The 17225-nt window shown below is 41.5% G+C and overlaps 1 protein-coding gene across 1 annotated transcript; it reads left to right on the forward strand.

Moving 5' to 3' along the window:
• The first annotated feature begins 1792 nt into the window (after positions 1-1792).
• slc35d3 (solute carrier family 35 member D3) lies at positions 1793-13959 on the forward strand. The gene is made up of 4 exons (XM_069172601.1): positions 1793-2590; positions 4965-5175; positions 8002-8159; positions 8251-13959. The coding sequence occupies exons 1-4, from the start codon at positions 2366-2368 to the stop codon at positions 8971-8973; spliced, it is 1317 nt and encodes a 438-aa protein (XP_069028702.1). The 5' UTR covers positions 1793-2365; the 3' UTR covers positions 8974-13959.
• Positions 13960-17225: the final 3266 nt, after the last annotated feature.

Raw genomic sequence — 17225 nt, forward strand, 5'->3', positions numbered from 1 at the left:
TTTTACAGGCGACTGAAAAAATAAATAGACTGATATTTTGAGCTAATTTCCTGTTTTCAGACTCAAACGTGAGATTTTGCTGTTTCTTTCTGTTTCAGATCCGTTGTGGCTCTCAGACCGTCTCGGGCTCATTTTATAGATTCAAAATACATTTAACAAAACAAAGAAATCAGCCTCGTAACCCTCGATCAGACTCGTGTTCGTACATTTCTGCTTCTTCTTCTTGCAGATGTACTTCTAAACTTAATATCTGTAAAATCGGCTCATTATTTAATCCTGGATCCGTCCTGGACACATTTCTGATTTATTCCATCTTTTAAAAAGAAGATTTTGGCAACATACACATTTTCTGTCACAGCAATAAATCAGCTTTTGCATGAACTGAGTGAAGAGAGACGAAGGTTCACCGAGGGACAAACAGATACAAACAGAAGCAGCTGCCATCCAACCGGTTTTAATTCTACAACTGATCGCTTTCATGAAACGAAGATCACCACGACTGGGAGATGATTTCCAATCCGGTCCTGACGAGACGAACCCAAAAGGTTTTCATTGGGGATCAAACATCCACACCTTTACAAGACCCGTATAAAAATGTTTGTGAAAGATGCTTGTGGCCGGTTTTTAATAAACCCGTCGGTCCGCTGGAGGTTAACGAGGCGGCGTCACCCTCGGAAAGTCCACGCACATGACCGGCGCTGTGGTCATTTGAAGGAGGTCGTGTGACAAATAACAAAGACTGTTTAATCTCATAATTGTGAGTCAGCTTGTGGGTGATAAGATGGATAAAACCCATGACTTTCTCCCGGTGGACCGGGAGTTCGTGCCTACAAAAAAAATAAAAGAGACGTGTCTTTCTTTTGAGAAATCTTTTCCGAACCTTCGCCAAGTTTAACCCGACTGGTTTCTGCTGACCTGAGGGTTCGGACCTGTTGGGGACTGACGGGTGGATCTGTACGGCTGCCTGTAAATAGACTGTGATACAGAGTCGTCCTATTTCTTGGTGACGTCTTGTCACGATTGAACTTCACTGCCCTCCACTGGATTTCAGGATGTACTGCAGCTAGCAGCCGCATTCTCTCACGTCGTTAACGAAAGGGAAAAATAGTTTGTGAATCGGCCCCGTGATTCGGATCCACTCCAAAATGTAATGGGTTATTCTTTGGCCCACGCTGCACCCTTCCACCAAGTTTCGTGAAAATCAAGCTGTTTATTTTTCTGTAGTCTTGCAGACAAACAAACAAACAAACAAACAAACAAACAAACAAACCGAAAAGCAGAACATTGATAGCAAAAGATGTAATATCTGATTCTGCATTATTTAGTTATTAAAATAAACTTTCTTTTTGGTATTTTGTGGATACTTAATGTGTTTATAGTTTATTTAAAGGGATAATTGCACAATAAGGTACATTAACCTTCTAAGAGCTACGAAAAGAAAAGGCACATAAATCAACTGGACAATAGAGGAATAAATGATCAGGCAGACACGTGGTGAGGTCAACATAATCGGTGTATTTTAGTACAATGACTTCTATGATATAACAAGTAAAGACCCCCCCCCCCTCTCTCTCTCTCTCCCCCTTTCCCCTCCCTCCCCCCTTTCTCACTCTCTCTCTCTCCCTCTCGGGTGCTCAGCCAAGAGTCGCTGCGGCAAAATGTCATATTTCACTGGCTGCGCTCTCAGAGGACGACCTCCCCTCTACTGTACACCTCCTGCACATCTGCTGCTGCGCGTCTACTGTACTCTACTGCAGATTTCATTCCTGGGGATTCTCCTCCTCTTCTCTTTTCTACCTCTCTCCTCCTCTGCGTCCCTCTCATAGTTACCGGAGGTTGGTTTTTTTTCTCTCTCTCTTTTTCAGGAGCCAAAAGCGCAAAGAAAGTCACTCCTGAAAGATGTTCTGCTGATAATAATGAATGAGTGGAAACTAAAACCTGAACTGAGAGTTTGTGTTTTTTTGAACTCCGCGCAGCAGAGGAGAATGAGTCTGAGCTGCAGTTTGAAGTAAGAAGAAAAACCGAAGAGTCAGCAGAACCGAACCGAGGATCTCCTTCCCTTTTTTCTGTCTTCACATTTTTGTAATCATTTCTTTCACGAAAAGCTCCTGAATGCAGATTAATTCTCCTTCACTGGCGGTGCTAACGCGGGGTTTTATGCAGCCTCACGTCCTTCCTTTCCTCCCGTTTCTCCGTCCAACAGCAGCGCTTCGCGGCTGTGCGTAAAAACCCAAATCCTCCCCCTTCATCCCCGATAAGAAAGCTCTCCAAACCGCGCTGTGAGAGGACTCATCCCTGCCAAAAAGTAGCCTACTTCCCATCTCCTATTTGGCTTTCTTTAAAGCAAAACCAGCAGAGCACCACCATGGATGTGTATAACAGACGGCTGCTGGGGATTTCCGTGGCCGTGGCGCACGGCGTTTTCTCCGGCTCGCTCAACATCCTGCTGAAGTTCCTCATCAGTAATTATCACTTCAACTACCTGACGCTCATCCAGTTCCTCACCAGCAGCACGGCGGCGCTCACTCTGGAGACCCTCAGGCGGCTGGGCAAAGTCGCGATCCCGCCGTTCAGCCGGCAGCTCTCCAAGGTAAAAACATGAACTGACGCTTTCATTTCAGTGGCACTTTTTGGTGATTCTCAAAAAACAGAAATCCAAAGACTTCCAGTGGTAGCCTGTTTCATTTTGAGGTAAAAAAAAAAAAGAAAAAAAGAAAAAAAAAGCCTCCAACTATCAAACTGATAAAAACAATGTCTGAAAACAAATCTACGTCTTTTTAAATGAATATTATCACAAGTATTTTTACCCAAAATTCAAAGTCAGCCAATACATCTTGTAACTGTGTTTTTGTTTAAATGCAGAAAAGTAAAACCATTTCTTCAAGCCTTCTGTTTTTGGTGTCTGATGTTATTTTCTTAATTGATGTTCCTGTATTTATTTAGTTAGGTAACAAACAACTGTCAAAATTGGGTTTTTACATAAAAACATTTCTCAAGACAAACTTCATCTTCAGTTCATCACTACATTGCTAAAAAGTTAACATTAAGAGTTGATATGAAACTTCTGGATGCCTGAAATCTTTTTTTTTACATCATTGCTAAAAAAGCAGCACCCTAAAAATTCCACCCTACCCCCACCCTACCCTACCCCCACCCTACCCCCACCCCACCCTACCCCCACCCCACCTGATTGACTGACTGGATAATTGACCGACTGACAGATCGGCTGAGTTGCTGACTGACTGATAGACTCATTAACAATTATTGACTGTTTGTACAAATCACTGCAGTAAAAATGCACCCGAAGAAAGTTGTAATTTTTTTTTACAGCTGAATTAAAATGAACATTTATTTAGTTTATGAAAGTATAAAATATGTAGATCATTGCAGATGTTTAGTGAAGTTGGTTGCTCCAGTTTGCTGAGTTTTATTTCCCTCCCTGCAGTGATAGCAGCACTGTGTTGGTTCTATACTCTGATTGGTGCAGTCTCAATGTGGGCGGGCACGAAGAAACAATTCAAACTAATTTCCCAACATTAAATCAAATTAATGAAAACATATTGACCGGGAACTTTTTCCTTTGAACGCTGGTTGCTTGTGTTCCCATGTTAGCAAATCTGGGTAGGATGAAGACAGACAAACCCTTTGTGGCAGGTTGGCGACCCCTTGTGGACAGTTTGTGGATGTTTTTGGACAGTTTGCGACCCCTTGTGGACAGTTTGTGGATGTTTTTGGACAGTTTGTGACCCTTTGTGGATGGTTTACAATTCTGCAGCATTTGCTCTCCTTTTGAGAGACTTTGTGGCTTTTTTGTATCTTGGTCATTTAACTCCTTGCAGTTGTATGATTCCCCTCTTTCAAAAACAAATGATGAAAAGTCCCTCCACGGTGAACAGAAGTTCTGAATCAGGAGACGCTGAGACCTCTGGACTCCGAGCCTGGACCCGATCAGCCTGTTCAGTATCCTTTTCTGTTCGGGCACGTGAAGGTCATATGATTCTGATTACAGAAAGCTGTATGATGAAGATAAGGGAGAACTTGAATATGCTAGCTGGAGACCTGTGAAGTTAAGATACTGAATTTTTGGACCAGCGGGGGAGGAGTGAGCATTCGATCTGATTGGAAGCCGAGGTCCTGTCAATCAAACAGACACACCCCCAAACATACTTCTTTTATAATTCTAATATAATTTTAAAGATGGAATTATTTCCAGAAGATCAGATCACCAGAAAACGAATAAAAAGGAAGCAATTTAGCTGATAACACCATGATGAGTTGTGGAAAAAAAAAGAAATTCCAATTTTTTTTTTTTTATGCCAGCCCCTAGTGGCCCTCGGTGGTATTGCACTTTAAGCCACTTCAGCATTGGCCTCACTTTTCGAACTTGGAAGCTACGAACACTTTTAAACACAGTCTATGGTCTGGCCACACACCATTGAGGATGGTCTCCAGTCTTTTAACCGAAATCTTAAACAAACTTCAAACTTTAACGCACTTAGCTCCTCCCACTGGTCACTGATTGGTCCGTCCTTCAGAGTGCGAAAACAAACCTTAAGGCCAAAAGTGTTCGCAGACTAAAATCACAGTCAAGACTGAAGTTGTAATCTAAATGTGGGCGGACCCATTATAGACCTTTAGTAGAGCGCCATCCAGAGGTTTGGGGTGGTATGTACTATACAGACTTTTTCCAGATTCCTTAATGCTGCAACTAAAGCCAAACTAACAGAAAACTAACAGAGAAATATGGCAATGCTGACTTCCTCAAGTCTATTTAAAAAAACAACAACACCATTTTGTATTTGTTACATGTTTCTGCACGAACAGCATTCAGTAATCAGAAACCAGGACGCTGGCATGTCCACGTCTGAATGTTCAGGTTGTCTAACATCTTGATTGATGTGTGTGTGTGTGTGTGTGTGTGTGTGTGTGTGTGTGTGTGTGTGTGTGTGTGTTTGTCTGTGCAGGAGTTTGCGTCGGTGTGTATCCTGTCCACGCTGCAGTCCACCCTCACGCTGTGGTCTCTACGCGGCCTCAGCCTGCCGATGTACGTCGTGTTCAAGCGCTGCCTGCCGCTCTTCACGCTCAGCATCGGCGTGTGCGTGCTCAAGAACGGCGTGCCGTCCGTCGGCGTGGTCACCGCCGTGCTCATCACCACCGGAGGAGCTGCGCTGGCTGGTAGACACACACACACACACACACACACACACACACACACACACACACACACACACACACACACACTCTTATCGCCATCTCTCCAGGACTTCCTGAATCCAGAGTTGTTCTGTGATTATTTTGCTGCACAAAGCGGTTGAATTAGCAGCAGTTTCCCCTGAAATTTGCATGAACATTAACTGTGCGTTTGTTATTTTGGAAGAATGATCCATTAATTTAGCATCGCAATGCAAAACACATTTTCTGCAGAGGAAAAGATTTGTCACGTTCTCCAAATCAAAAACGAATCACCGAATTATACAAACTGCTCTGTCAGACATTTGAGTGTTTTCTGTGAGTAGCAGCTAATGTAGCGTTGAGCTACAAACCTCAAAGGAACCATCAGAACATTTACACCAAAATAACATCAGCCTGAAACAATCATTAAAGTACATTATTATTAAAAGAACTATCGTGTGTTAGGATAAGAACAATTTGAATGAAAAACAATGCTAGCATCAAAAGAACGATGTACATTAGCATAAAAATCATGTACCATTAAACAAACTAATGTACGTTAGCATAAACAGGAACTACAAGAAATGTGTTTCCATAAAAAATATAATGCTAGCTTAGTAAGTAAGTTGTAACGGCCGTTAGCATGAAATCTAACTGTACGTCGGCACCATTTCAAGAACCAACACATGGAAAAGAATTACGGTTCCGTTAAGTAACGTACGACAGATTTTAAAACCTTCTTTTCCATCCAACGATCTTCCTGTTATTACCCTCTCCCATCCGTTCCTCCTTTTAATGTCATTTTAATTGTCATAAGCATCCTGACAACATTGTTCTTCCATAAAAATCCCAGTTAAAGCAGTTTAAATGTTGCAATAACTTTTGTGTCTCATACGGATCCTTAATCAGCTTCCCCAGCTCCTCCATTACTATTAATGATCCTGAAGTCATAAACAAATAGAGAAAATACAAAAAAACTCTAAAGATAATTCATTTCCTGAATCCATCTCCTGTGCTGATGCCGCTCAGTGTGAGCGTTGAAACACGGACTGTGAAATGTGCAGAAGATGAATCTAATGGACAGATTCATCATTCTGGGTTTAATCTCGGTGATAATTGCCTCCGCCCCCGAGTAAAAATAAATCAATCAAATATTAGCATCTTCCAGGCGTCTTTTCGTGGATTAATAAAGTGAGATAATGTCATTTTGTCAACATGTTATGTATGCGTGTCGCTTTTAAACTGGATCATAAGTAAGTCGTTTTCAGGGAAACGAGAAGGAGCCTTTTCATCTTCATTTGGAGGAGGGGGGGGGGATCAAATATTCCCTGTGGTTTTTGGTTATTTAATTCATCAATCCAGATGGGATTTTAAAGTTCATGACATTGCAGGATCTGCTCTATAAAAAAAATAAAACTGGACTACTGAGCAGAGAAGAACATCCAGAAATCTGCTTAGAAATCCTAGAAAAAGAAGTTGCCTTAGAAACGCCACATTTCTACCTTTTCTTCAGGATCACAGTTATCTGTGATAAATGTCTGAACATCGATGATTCACAGCAGACCAGAGCTGCTCATAGATGATTCAGCTGCTTCTGATGCCACCAATTTGTCTAAATGGTAACTAATAGAGGCTGAAGGGGGCTCAAAGAGAACAACAATACCTGCATGATAACCTGCTGAATAAACATTTTCCACTTTCACACTGAGCTGATAAAAATACAGGTGAAAAAAAAAGAAAAATCCACTTTTAAGTACGAGGACGAGGATGGGATCGTTAAAAAAAAAAAAAAAGCAGTCGGTTTTCAGCTCAAAGGAGAGTGTGGAAAAAAAAGAGAAAAGAATCACTACATTCACTCCAGACTGGATTAAAAGCACTGAGCTGGGCAGGTAATATTAGAATCAGCCCATCTTATTACCTACAGAAATAAATCCTGTACAAACGGGGCTTTAGAGACACAAATCCTATGAATAGGAGCATTAAATTGCCTCGCTGGTGATGAGAGCTCATCTGCACCTTCAGCACTATGAAGAGACCTTAAGGACGGCGTATATTAAAGACCGGTGACGTTATATCACCACAGATGTTCGTAGTGAGAGTGTCGACTTTGATAAAGAAGGTTCTTTAAACCGTGAGCACAATCATTCTTTTGGTAAAAGAAAAATATCACGCTCAATCTTGAACAACACTTGTTGATGGTGTTAGCATGTAGCTGCAACACGTTAGTTTTTTGCCGATGATAAATAACATTTTATTGATCTGTAAGTGACTGATTTGTTAACAATCATTCTTTTAACCGAACTTTTCTTAACTTTTACAAAATCATAAATTTGTCTCAGTTGGCTAAAAGTTTCGTGTAAATCAGACGGTAGCTTAAAACATTTGTAGCCATGGCGACGTCACCCACAGAGCGGTTCTCGATGTGTGGGTGGAGCTTCATGCACTCGCCTGTCACTCAAAGCAGCCCCGCCCTTAACTCTGCATAACTTTTAGCCTTAATTCGATTTAAGCGGTGAGTTCTATTAAAATACGTGAAACAGTTATCGTGAACAGGAAATTAACTACCGAGACCAAAACCGTATTTTGTACCAGTTGTTGCTTCTGCTGTAAAGTTTAAATGTTCTAGTGGCCATTTGAGGAACCTGTTAGCTCGCTAAATTGTTAGTCTGTGTGACTTCTGGACTCGGTGTGTTTTTTGCACAGTAAACCAGATATATACACGAAGACGACACAAACACAACAACAATCGATGCAGAAAGACACAACAACAGAAAAACAAAGCTATGGAGAGGAAAAACTGAAAACCTCTTTTGGTCGTTTCCCCTCCAGGTGCTGGCGACCTCACCGGCGATCCGGTCGGTTACATCACCGGTGTTTTGGCGGTGATCATCCACGCCACCTACCTGGTTCACATCCAGAAGACCAGTCTGGACAGCGAGTACGGGCCGCTCACCGCGCAGTACGCCATCGCCATCATGGCCTCCCCGGTACGGACTCTCCTGTTTGTTTACCCGCTGCCGTCTTTAATTCTGTCCTCCGTTCTGACTCGGTCCGTTTGTCCGTGCGTGTCTCCGCCAGGTGCTGCTGGTGTGCTCCATCATCTCCATGGACACCATCAACATGTGGTCGTACGAGGGCTGGAAGGACCCGCGCATCAGCATCATCTTCAGCATCTGCGTCGTCATCGGCTGCGCCATGAACTTCACCACGCTGCACTGCACCTACATCAACTCGGCCGTCACCACCAGCTTCGTGGGCGTGGTCAAGAGCATCGCCACCATCACCGTCGGCATGGTGGCGTTCAACAACGTGGCGCCGACCGGGCTGTTCATCGGCGGCGTGGTGGTGAACACCGTCGGCTCCATCACCTACTGCGTGGTCAAGTACTTCGAGACGAAGAAGAAGAGCTCGTACGAGGACCTGGGGGAGGCGGGGAAGGACGGCGGGCTGCCCGGCGAGCCGTACCGGGAGAAGCTGCCGCTGAGCAGCAGCGGCCACGGATCGGACCCCGGACAGCCGGACACGGAGGGAGGCTTCAGCAGCGACGGGAGGGAGGAGGCGGAAACGACCCATCTGCCCAACGGAGAGCCGTGGACCGGGGACGGCGACGCCGGCTTGAACTCTCGCGTCATGACGGATAAAGAGGCGCTGGAGATGCAGAGGGAGCACTTCCACCGGGAGAGCGCCTCCTCTTTTCAGTCGGCCAGCGACAGCTACGTCGGGGTGTGGAGGTCCGTCAGACATCTGCAGCTCGTCAAGAAAGACCCTTTGCTCGATAACATGGAGCAGCAGAGTCCGTAAGGGACCTGAACTCAGACTCTGGAGAAGAAAACAGGAATAAAAAAAAATATATAAAAAAAAAAAATACGTCTGCTGAAGAAACCAGAGGACAAAAAGAAAACGACAGACTGAACTTCCACCTGGAACCTCTTTTATCAGCATCAGCGGTGCTTAAAAACAAATGCTTGTTGGTCGTGTTCGCTGCTGTTGCAATACCTCAGTTTCACCACCGGGGACTACAGACCAGGTTCTCCGTGTCGTCACCGAGCAGCGAGAAGAGGTTCCCGGGGGAGAAAAATTCTGCCTCTCGTCTCCTTCAGCCTCCACGGCACGGCCGGGACCGCGGGCGTCGCATGATATCGATCCGCCGGCTAGCCAAATAAAAGCAGGTCTTGTAGAAGAAAAACAAAAAACAAAAACAAAAACAAAAAGTCTGCATCTTGTGCAAAACTCGAATATCACATCCAATCAGGGAAGAGCTTCTGAACGTGTCCGGGTTTTGTTTTTGTGGCTGAATTGTTGTTTCTAATCAGAGTGCGAGTGACTCGTCTGCGTCTTGTTTGTCTGAAGTTTGATTTTCTCTCTGCAGGTCCGCCGTCACTCTTTACTGTCGGTCCATCATTTATGTGTTTCCTGTTTGTCGGCGTCGGTGGAAAACGAGGACACGAATAACGTGGCGTCACGCCGGGCTTCAGTGTTCGTTACTTTAACTTTCACGTTTTATTTCTGATGCTGCAGCGATCAGTCGTGGAATGTAACCAGGTACATTTACTCATCGGCAAACTGAACTTCTTGTATTTGAGTATTTTCTTTTCATGACATTTTAAGGGGGAAATATTTTCACTGCAGTGGATTTATCCTGCAGCTTTAGAGACACGATGCTTTGTCATAAATTAAACGTAATAATTTCGCACCCTGAACCAGAAAAATGATTTTCAACTCAAATCGTAATGATTTTAGTCGTTTTTTATGCCAAAATGCCCAAAATGTAACGCTTCCAGCCCCTCAGATGTTAAAGATTTCCTGCTTTTCTTTTCATTTATTTTAATCATCTTTGGTGTTTTTTATGATTTTGAGGTTTGCCGGCACCGTCAAAGCAGCTTCCTGCCGATTCACGGCACTAATTCACGCGTCAAACCCCCACAAAGACCCGTTTAGCCCCTTTGAGCCAAACCACTGAAATAAACTGATTTTGGCATTTTAATCGATGAGACTCGACTTGTGTTCCGACGGCAACAAAAAGGACTTCAGCAGCGCCTCTTTGCAGAAGGTTACTCTGAGGAGCCCAGATATTTTTTACCTTCAGTCAAGAACGGTTGCCCACAGCGAGGTGTGTGTGTGTGTGTGTGTGTGTGTGTGTGTGTGTGTGTGTGTGTGTGTGTGTGTGTGTGTGTGTGTGTGTGTGTGTGTATGTGTGTGGAGGCAATCCCGCACAAAGCAGTGAGTGGTTCCTTCCTCGCAACACACTTAATTCCCTTAAAGCACACTTTGTCGTTGATTATACCTTTCTTGTTGCTCTCCTTATATTTTATTTTTTAGAAAGATTTGGATTTGATGCCTCTAACCGTGCTGGAGTTTACAGACTGCTGCAGAAAAAGGTCGGTGGGTCGGTGGGAAGGAAGGAAACATGGCTTCAGGATCGACTTTTGTTTAAACAGATCGTTTCGAATCCTAAGTGATCAGCAATAACGTGCGATAAGGTAAACTGCAAATAGTTCTGAGAGGTGCATTTGTAGAACTTAGTTGTTGTTAATGGGCGAACTTTTTACAATTAGCTGTTTGTTAGTTGGATGTCAGACTTTCAACACCGAGTTCTACTGGGACCTTCTGAGGCGTCCGAGGGGAAAACATTCACTGTAAACCACCTGAACTGTGGCACCATGGCAACAGGGTTCTCCAACATGACAACACAATAATGCAACAGCAGTCATAGTTCCCCGCCCCACCCCTTACTCAGCTCCCTGCTTTAAAAACAGCCATGATTCTGTAGTGGAAATCACTGCGTGGGCTCAGGAACGCTTGGTTGTAAGCGGGCGTGTTGAAAACGTTCTATTCCCCAAAAATTTGATCCAAAATCTGATGTTTCTCTGCTCCAGTTTCAGGTCTGTGGTGAAATCACAAATTATTCATGTAACGTGAGGAACTCAGGCGATGACACGACTTTGAATCTGGGTCAGGAAGTAAAACTTACATTTTTTTACAATAACTAATAAGATATCTGTTTAGGAGAGAAAAGTTTGGTTGATTTGGCAGGAGGGATGTTCTACATTTTGGGAAATATGTACTCCTATTTACTTTCTGGCTGAGACACACCACATTCAGTGCCTGTAAATCAATGCACATCTAGAGTCATGACATCATCAGCCTACCGTAACATACTGACTGGAAGTAGAAGGAAACAGCCTCTACTATCACCCTTGAAGCGTTCTGATTAACACGTAATATCTAATTTATTTGATCAAATAAGGTTTTAATGGACGTTAGAAGCTGGAACTATTTCTGCTTTGCCGATTTCACGGCGACCGTTAGAGCCCAGGAAGTAAACGTGACGGGCTGCCGTTCACCAAGAAGTTTCTACAAGCACAATGTTTGTTAAAAAAGAGACCCAGAAATGAGCTTCCACCGTCCCACTGTTGTCTGACCGATGAGGCTCTCTGCCCACCTCGAGGCGACTCACCGACGCTATCTAATGAAATCAGTCAAAATCAGCCTCTCAGGGACACGTGTGGGCCACCGAGCCATCCAAACGTCTGAAGGAATTATTCACATCAGCCAGTTGGAGTCAAGACTCCTCCACATGTGGGCTGAGCCGTCACAGACAGACGTTTTCAATTAATGACCAGATCTGTTCCACTGAATTCAACAGCAGATGGCAAAGTTCGATCTCACTTCGTATTTACACCTGCTACTGTCAGCCTTTAACAAGTGTTATCTTTGCTGAATAAGGAAAATTTGCTTTCTTCGAAACCAATCCCAAAGTCTGCGTTTGAAGTAGCAACGCAATTAGCCTAGCTTAGCATGGGGCAATTAGTGCTCCCAATCTGAACCTTGTGGTCATTTGTGGTTTGAAAACAGCAAGATGGCGACGGCCGAAAGTCCAAAAACTGTAGGCTACAAACCAACGGGTGGCGCCACGTGCATAAAACAAACAAAACAGCAACCCACTCGTGGAATAACAGGCGTCCGAAGACTCCCCAGCTCACCTTTAACAGCATTTCTGCAGCAGTCGTGTAGTTTCTGACCTGAATCCTCTTTTTCACCCTTATTTTTCTGTATTTAGGGCCGAACAAGGAGCATTTATCTTCTCTCCTCCAAACATATAGTCTCTTTCACAACGAAAAGCTCTGGGCATCTCCAAATCTGTGGAGAGAAAAAGCTGTCAACCCTTGATATTGATTGATATTGATTTTTTCCTCTCACACTCCCCAAACTTCATTTAACGGTACAAGAGAGGTGCCGTCCCCCGGAGCTGCAGAGAGCCCGGTGCTGATTCCACCATTAACGCTTTAGAAAAAAATATTAAAAAAAGAAGGTAAATGTAGTCGTTAGAGCATGACGTGTGAAACGTTTGGTGTTGTTTCGGGGTGATAATGAGTCAGTGGGTGCTACCATGGCGATGTGGGATGTTTGACTGTGATCCAGAGGTCGGACGCTGGAACTGCCTCCTCAAAGAGAAAACAAAGAGAATTACGATTCATTTGATGTGTGTGTTTAATTCAAATATGAGCCACGAGTGCATGAATGTATTTTTAAATGTCTGGTTTCTCCTTATTGTACTGAAATCAGAAAGGCTGAGAATCACTGTGAAAACCTGCGTTAACGGCCCGGACGTTGAAGGACGTGAAACATTCAGACCTGGTTTCTTCAGTAAACTTCAGGCAGCTGACATTAAATCACTCTTTAGTTCACTGTCATGGATTTTTTTTCTGCGTATTGTATGAAATAAACACTTTTCTGTTGAATGATATAAAGTACACGAAAGTCAGATCAGTTCATTGTTGGTCACATCTGTTGAATCTTTGGAAATAACGCCTAAAAACATGCAATTTCTTTTTTTTTCCTACGACTTCCTGATTATTTCCTGGTGAGTTTCCTGGAAAGAAGTGTGCAATTTGATACCGGAGGGTTCATTTGCATAATTCCAATTGAATTGCTCCCATAACCTCTTTTCTGTCTGAACAGGTCAGATTAAAAATATAAATAGATAATTTAAATAAAGGCAATTAAATATATGTGAAGAATAGAGTGATTAGAAAATAATGACCATATTTGTGATTGTTAATGGAGCGGTTCTATAGAAATTATAATGTTCCCTGTAATTACAGCTGAAGTTCTTTCCAGGAAACTTGAGTCGATGCAGTGAACTGTGGAACATGAACAGCTGGAACATCTGTATGTCTGTCTGTCATTTCACCTACATTGAATGTACTGTATGCAGAGTGTAAATTGTCATGGATGGATTACAGAGTGGGTGTACTTGGCACAAGTCCATGGGGCTCCTGAACTCTGGAACCCTTATTTTTCTTAACTTTATGATTTAATAAATTCAGCAGAGATTCTGATAACGATATTTTTATTTCAAGATTGAAAAGTCACACAAATTTTGCAGAGATTTCCTGTATTTGCATTAATTTATTGCGATCGCAACATTTCCTGGAGGGAATGTCTTCCTCCTATATCAGAAAGATGAGGGGGGATTTACTTGTCTGTGCCCAGGACTCCGTTTTCTTTTAATCCATCCACAGTCACTATACATCCTTTTAGTTGCAAACCACAAGGACAGAAAGTGATTCAGAAACAAATCATCGGTTGTGATGACGGACGCAGCAGCATGTTGGAAGAATGACAGGCAGTAAACAAACAGCCTGCTGTCATGGAACTTTTTTGGTTTTTTTTAAAGGTGAAGTGTGTGGTGCATGAAAATTTAGAAACTTTTTCTGTCTTTCTACAAAAAGTTGTCAAAAGATGTTTTTGTTGACCAAAATAAAGCCAGTCTCATATTTCAAAAGTAACATTGCCGCTCTCTCTGCAAGAGCACTCACGGACGTCACATGGACTCTGCAACTGGAGAAATTGTTTATTGGATTTTTATCTGTCGACCGAAATATCAATACAAAGCCATATTAGAATATATCGTGCAAAATGTCATTAAAAAGTCATACTTTAGCATGTTGTCCGAAATATGATAAAAAGTCATACTATAGCATGTTGTCTAAAAATGTCAGATATGGGAAGAGCATGCTAAACAGTGGAATAAACCAGTATGGGATCAAACCTATAACCTGCTGCATCAGAGCTCAAAGTGCAAACCATTTCATCACCTGTTACTGACTATTGTCATCTAAAAAAATTAGTAAACAATCATAACATAGCATGTCGTCTTAAATGTGATAAAAAAAAAAGTCATGCTATAGCAAGTCGTCTAAAAATTTCAGATAGTGGAAGAACATGCAAATCACGAAGTGAAATAACCCAGCATGGGATCAAAGCTATTACTTCTTGCATCAGAACCTAAAGTGCAAACCACTTCACCAACTGTTATTTAGTAAAGTCATATAAAAATTTAATAAACAATCACACTATAACATGTCCGAAATTTGAATAAAAAGTCAAACTATAGGATGTCGTCCGAAATATGATAAAAAAAAGTCATACTACAGCATGTCATCTCAAATATGATAAAAAAAAAAAGTCATACTATAGCATGTCTGAAATATGATAAAAAAGTCAAACTATAGCATGTCGTCCGAAATATGATAAAAAAAAGTCATACTGTAGCATGTTGTCTTAAATATGAAAAAGAAAGTCCTACTATAGGATGTCATCCAAAATATGATAAAAAAAAAAGTCCGTTATGTCGTCTAATATATGATTAAAAAAAAAATCATACTCAAATCATATACAATGTCATCCAAAAATTTCTAAAAAAAACTCACTATAGCATGTTGTTGAAAAATTTCAGATAGTGGAAGAACATGCAAATCACGAAGGGAAATAACCCAGCATGGGATCGAAGCTATTACTTCTTGCATCAGAGCCTAAAGTGCAAACCACTTCATCAACTGTTATTTAGTAAAGTCATCAAAGAAAACTTTAACAAACTGTCATACATACAGCATGTCGTCTTAAATATGAAAAAAGTCAAACATACATGTCGTCCGAAATATGATACAAAAAGTCATACTATATCATGTCGTCTAAAATATGATAAAAAAAAAGTCATACTATATCATGTCGTCTAAAATATGATAAAAAAAAAAGTCATACACATCAATAGACACATCAACACACACATCAACGAGTTTAACACATCACCCCAAAAAATATAACAAAAATCTGATCAAAATGATAGTTATACATTTGAAAATATAGCAAATGCTAAATACATTATCGACCTAGTATATACAATGTTTTCAATCACAGTAGCATGGTAGTAGCAAAATAAGTAAATAAGCACAAAACTAATGTTTAAAAATAAATTCAGGTATAAATTATTTTTTTTTCTTTTGCAGACATCAGCATGAACAATAGGAAACAAAATAAAATGTGAAAATGACTGCATGTTTTTTACGGATTGAATGACTTGCACTGCAGAGAACTGTTTCTGGAAAGAATAAGTATTGCATTTCGTCGAAAAATGTCAAGTCGTGGAAGAACATGCAAATCACAAAGGTAAATAACCCAGGATGGGATCGAACCTATAAACTCTTGCATCGGAGACCAAAGTGCTAACCACTTCACCATCGGTTATTTAGTAATGTCACCTAAAAATGTAATAAACAATCATAGCATGACATGTCGTCCACAATATGAACAAAAAGTCAAATTATAGGATGTCGTCCGAAATATGGTAAAAAAGTCATACACGTCAGGTTCACGATTTACCCTCCGAGGTAACACACGAGGTTCACGGAGGACGAGACCTCCTAAGGCGTGTCCCTGTAAGGGTAAACCACAGCCACAAACCAAAGGTAAAATAAAAATATGATCAAAAAGTCATACTATAGCATGTCGTCCGAAATATGATCAAAAAGTCATGTTTTCCACGACATGCTATAAGTATGACTTCCGTTAAAGTTATGGATGCCAGCACAGTGGTGCACCTGTCAGTGTTGTCGTCTCTCAGTCGGGATGCACCAGGTTCAATTCCTGCCTGGATTGTTAACGGTGGAATTTGCATGTTCATGCAAAACTAGTAACCTAAAAGTAGAGTTTGTTATCCATAATGTGGATGACTAACTTATGCATGTTGTCCATAACGCAAAACATTACATTCAAGCAATAAGCTGTTTCATTCTTTTGCTTGCACTTTGGAGTTTTATTTTTTTCAATTTAGAATATATGTGTAAAGGCCTATCTAAACTCGTTTTGTCTTAACTTGAAGAAAAACATTATTATTAAAAATTAAAACTGCAATCTATAACTCCACCGTCCACAAATATTCATTCAAATGTGACCAAAATTGCTGCAGACATTCTTTGGATAGTAGATATACGTGTTTTCAAGGAGGTCTGCAGTGATTTTAAATATCTTCCTGTAATGTGTAGTGTATGCAAAACTTTTTCAATTTCTCCAAACGTTTCAACTTCTTTGAAAGTTGAATCACCATCAACAGGTGGAATTTGAACCTTTAATAACAACCTTGGTGAATTTAGTCACCATTTTTAGCGATTCACACATGGTGTACTTTAACGAATTCCTCCCACAGATCTTTTCGGACCGACTTGAAATTGAGTCTGTGCACTCTGAACATGTTTGGAATTAAAAGTTATCAAAATAATTTGTTTTAGTCGATCGGTGTGCCAGTGGTGTCGTGGACAAAAAGTGACCCAAAAGTCATGCTACGGCATGTTGTTCAAAAAATAACTGGCATTTTCAAAGTCAGAAATTACTAATGTCCTTTTTTGTGAGTCATGACAGAAGGGTGGAATTGAACCCCAAACCGTCCAGCTGAGAGGCAGCAATGCTAACCACTGCGCCACCAATCTTCCAAGGAGTTAGGCAGCATTGTGACAAATCTTTAGCTCACTGCAACCTATACCTCCACCGTCCACAAATATTCATTCAAATGCGACCAAAATTGCTGCAGACATTCTTTGGATAGTAGATATACATGTTTTCAAGGGGGTCTGCAGTGATATTAAATATCTTCCAGTAACGTGTTGTGAATGCAAAACTTTTTCAATTTCCCCAAACGTTTCAACTTCACTAAAAGTTGAATCACCATCAACAGGTGGAATCTGAACCATTAATATCAACCTTGGTGAAGTAGA

This window comes from Embiotoca jacksoni, unplaced genomic scaffold (genome assembly GCF_022577435.1).
Source record: "Embiotoca jacksoni isolate LCO1_2020_lvr unplaced genomic scaffold, fEmbJac1.0.p SCAF_54, whole genome shotgun sequence".
In the NCBI taxonomy this organism is placed as follows: domain Eukaryota; kingdom Metazoa; phylum Chordata; class Actinopteri; family Embiotocidae; genus Embiotoca; species Embiotoca jacksoni.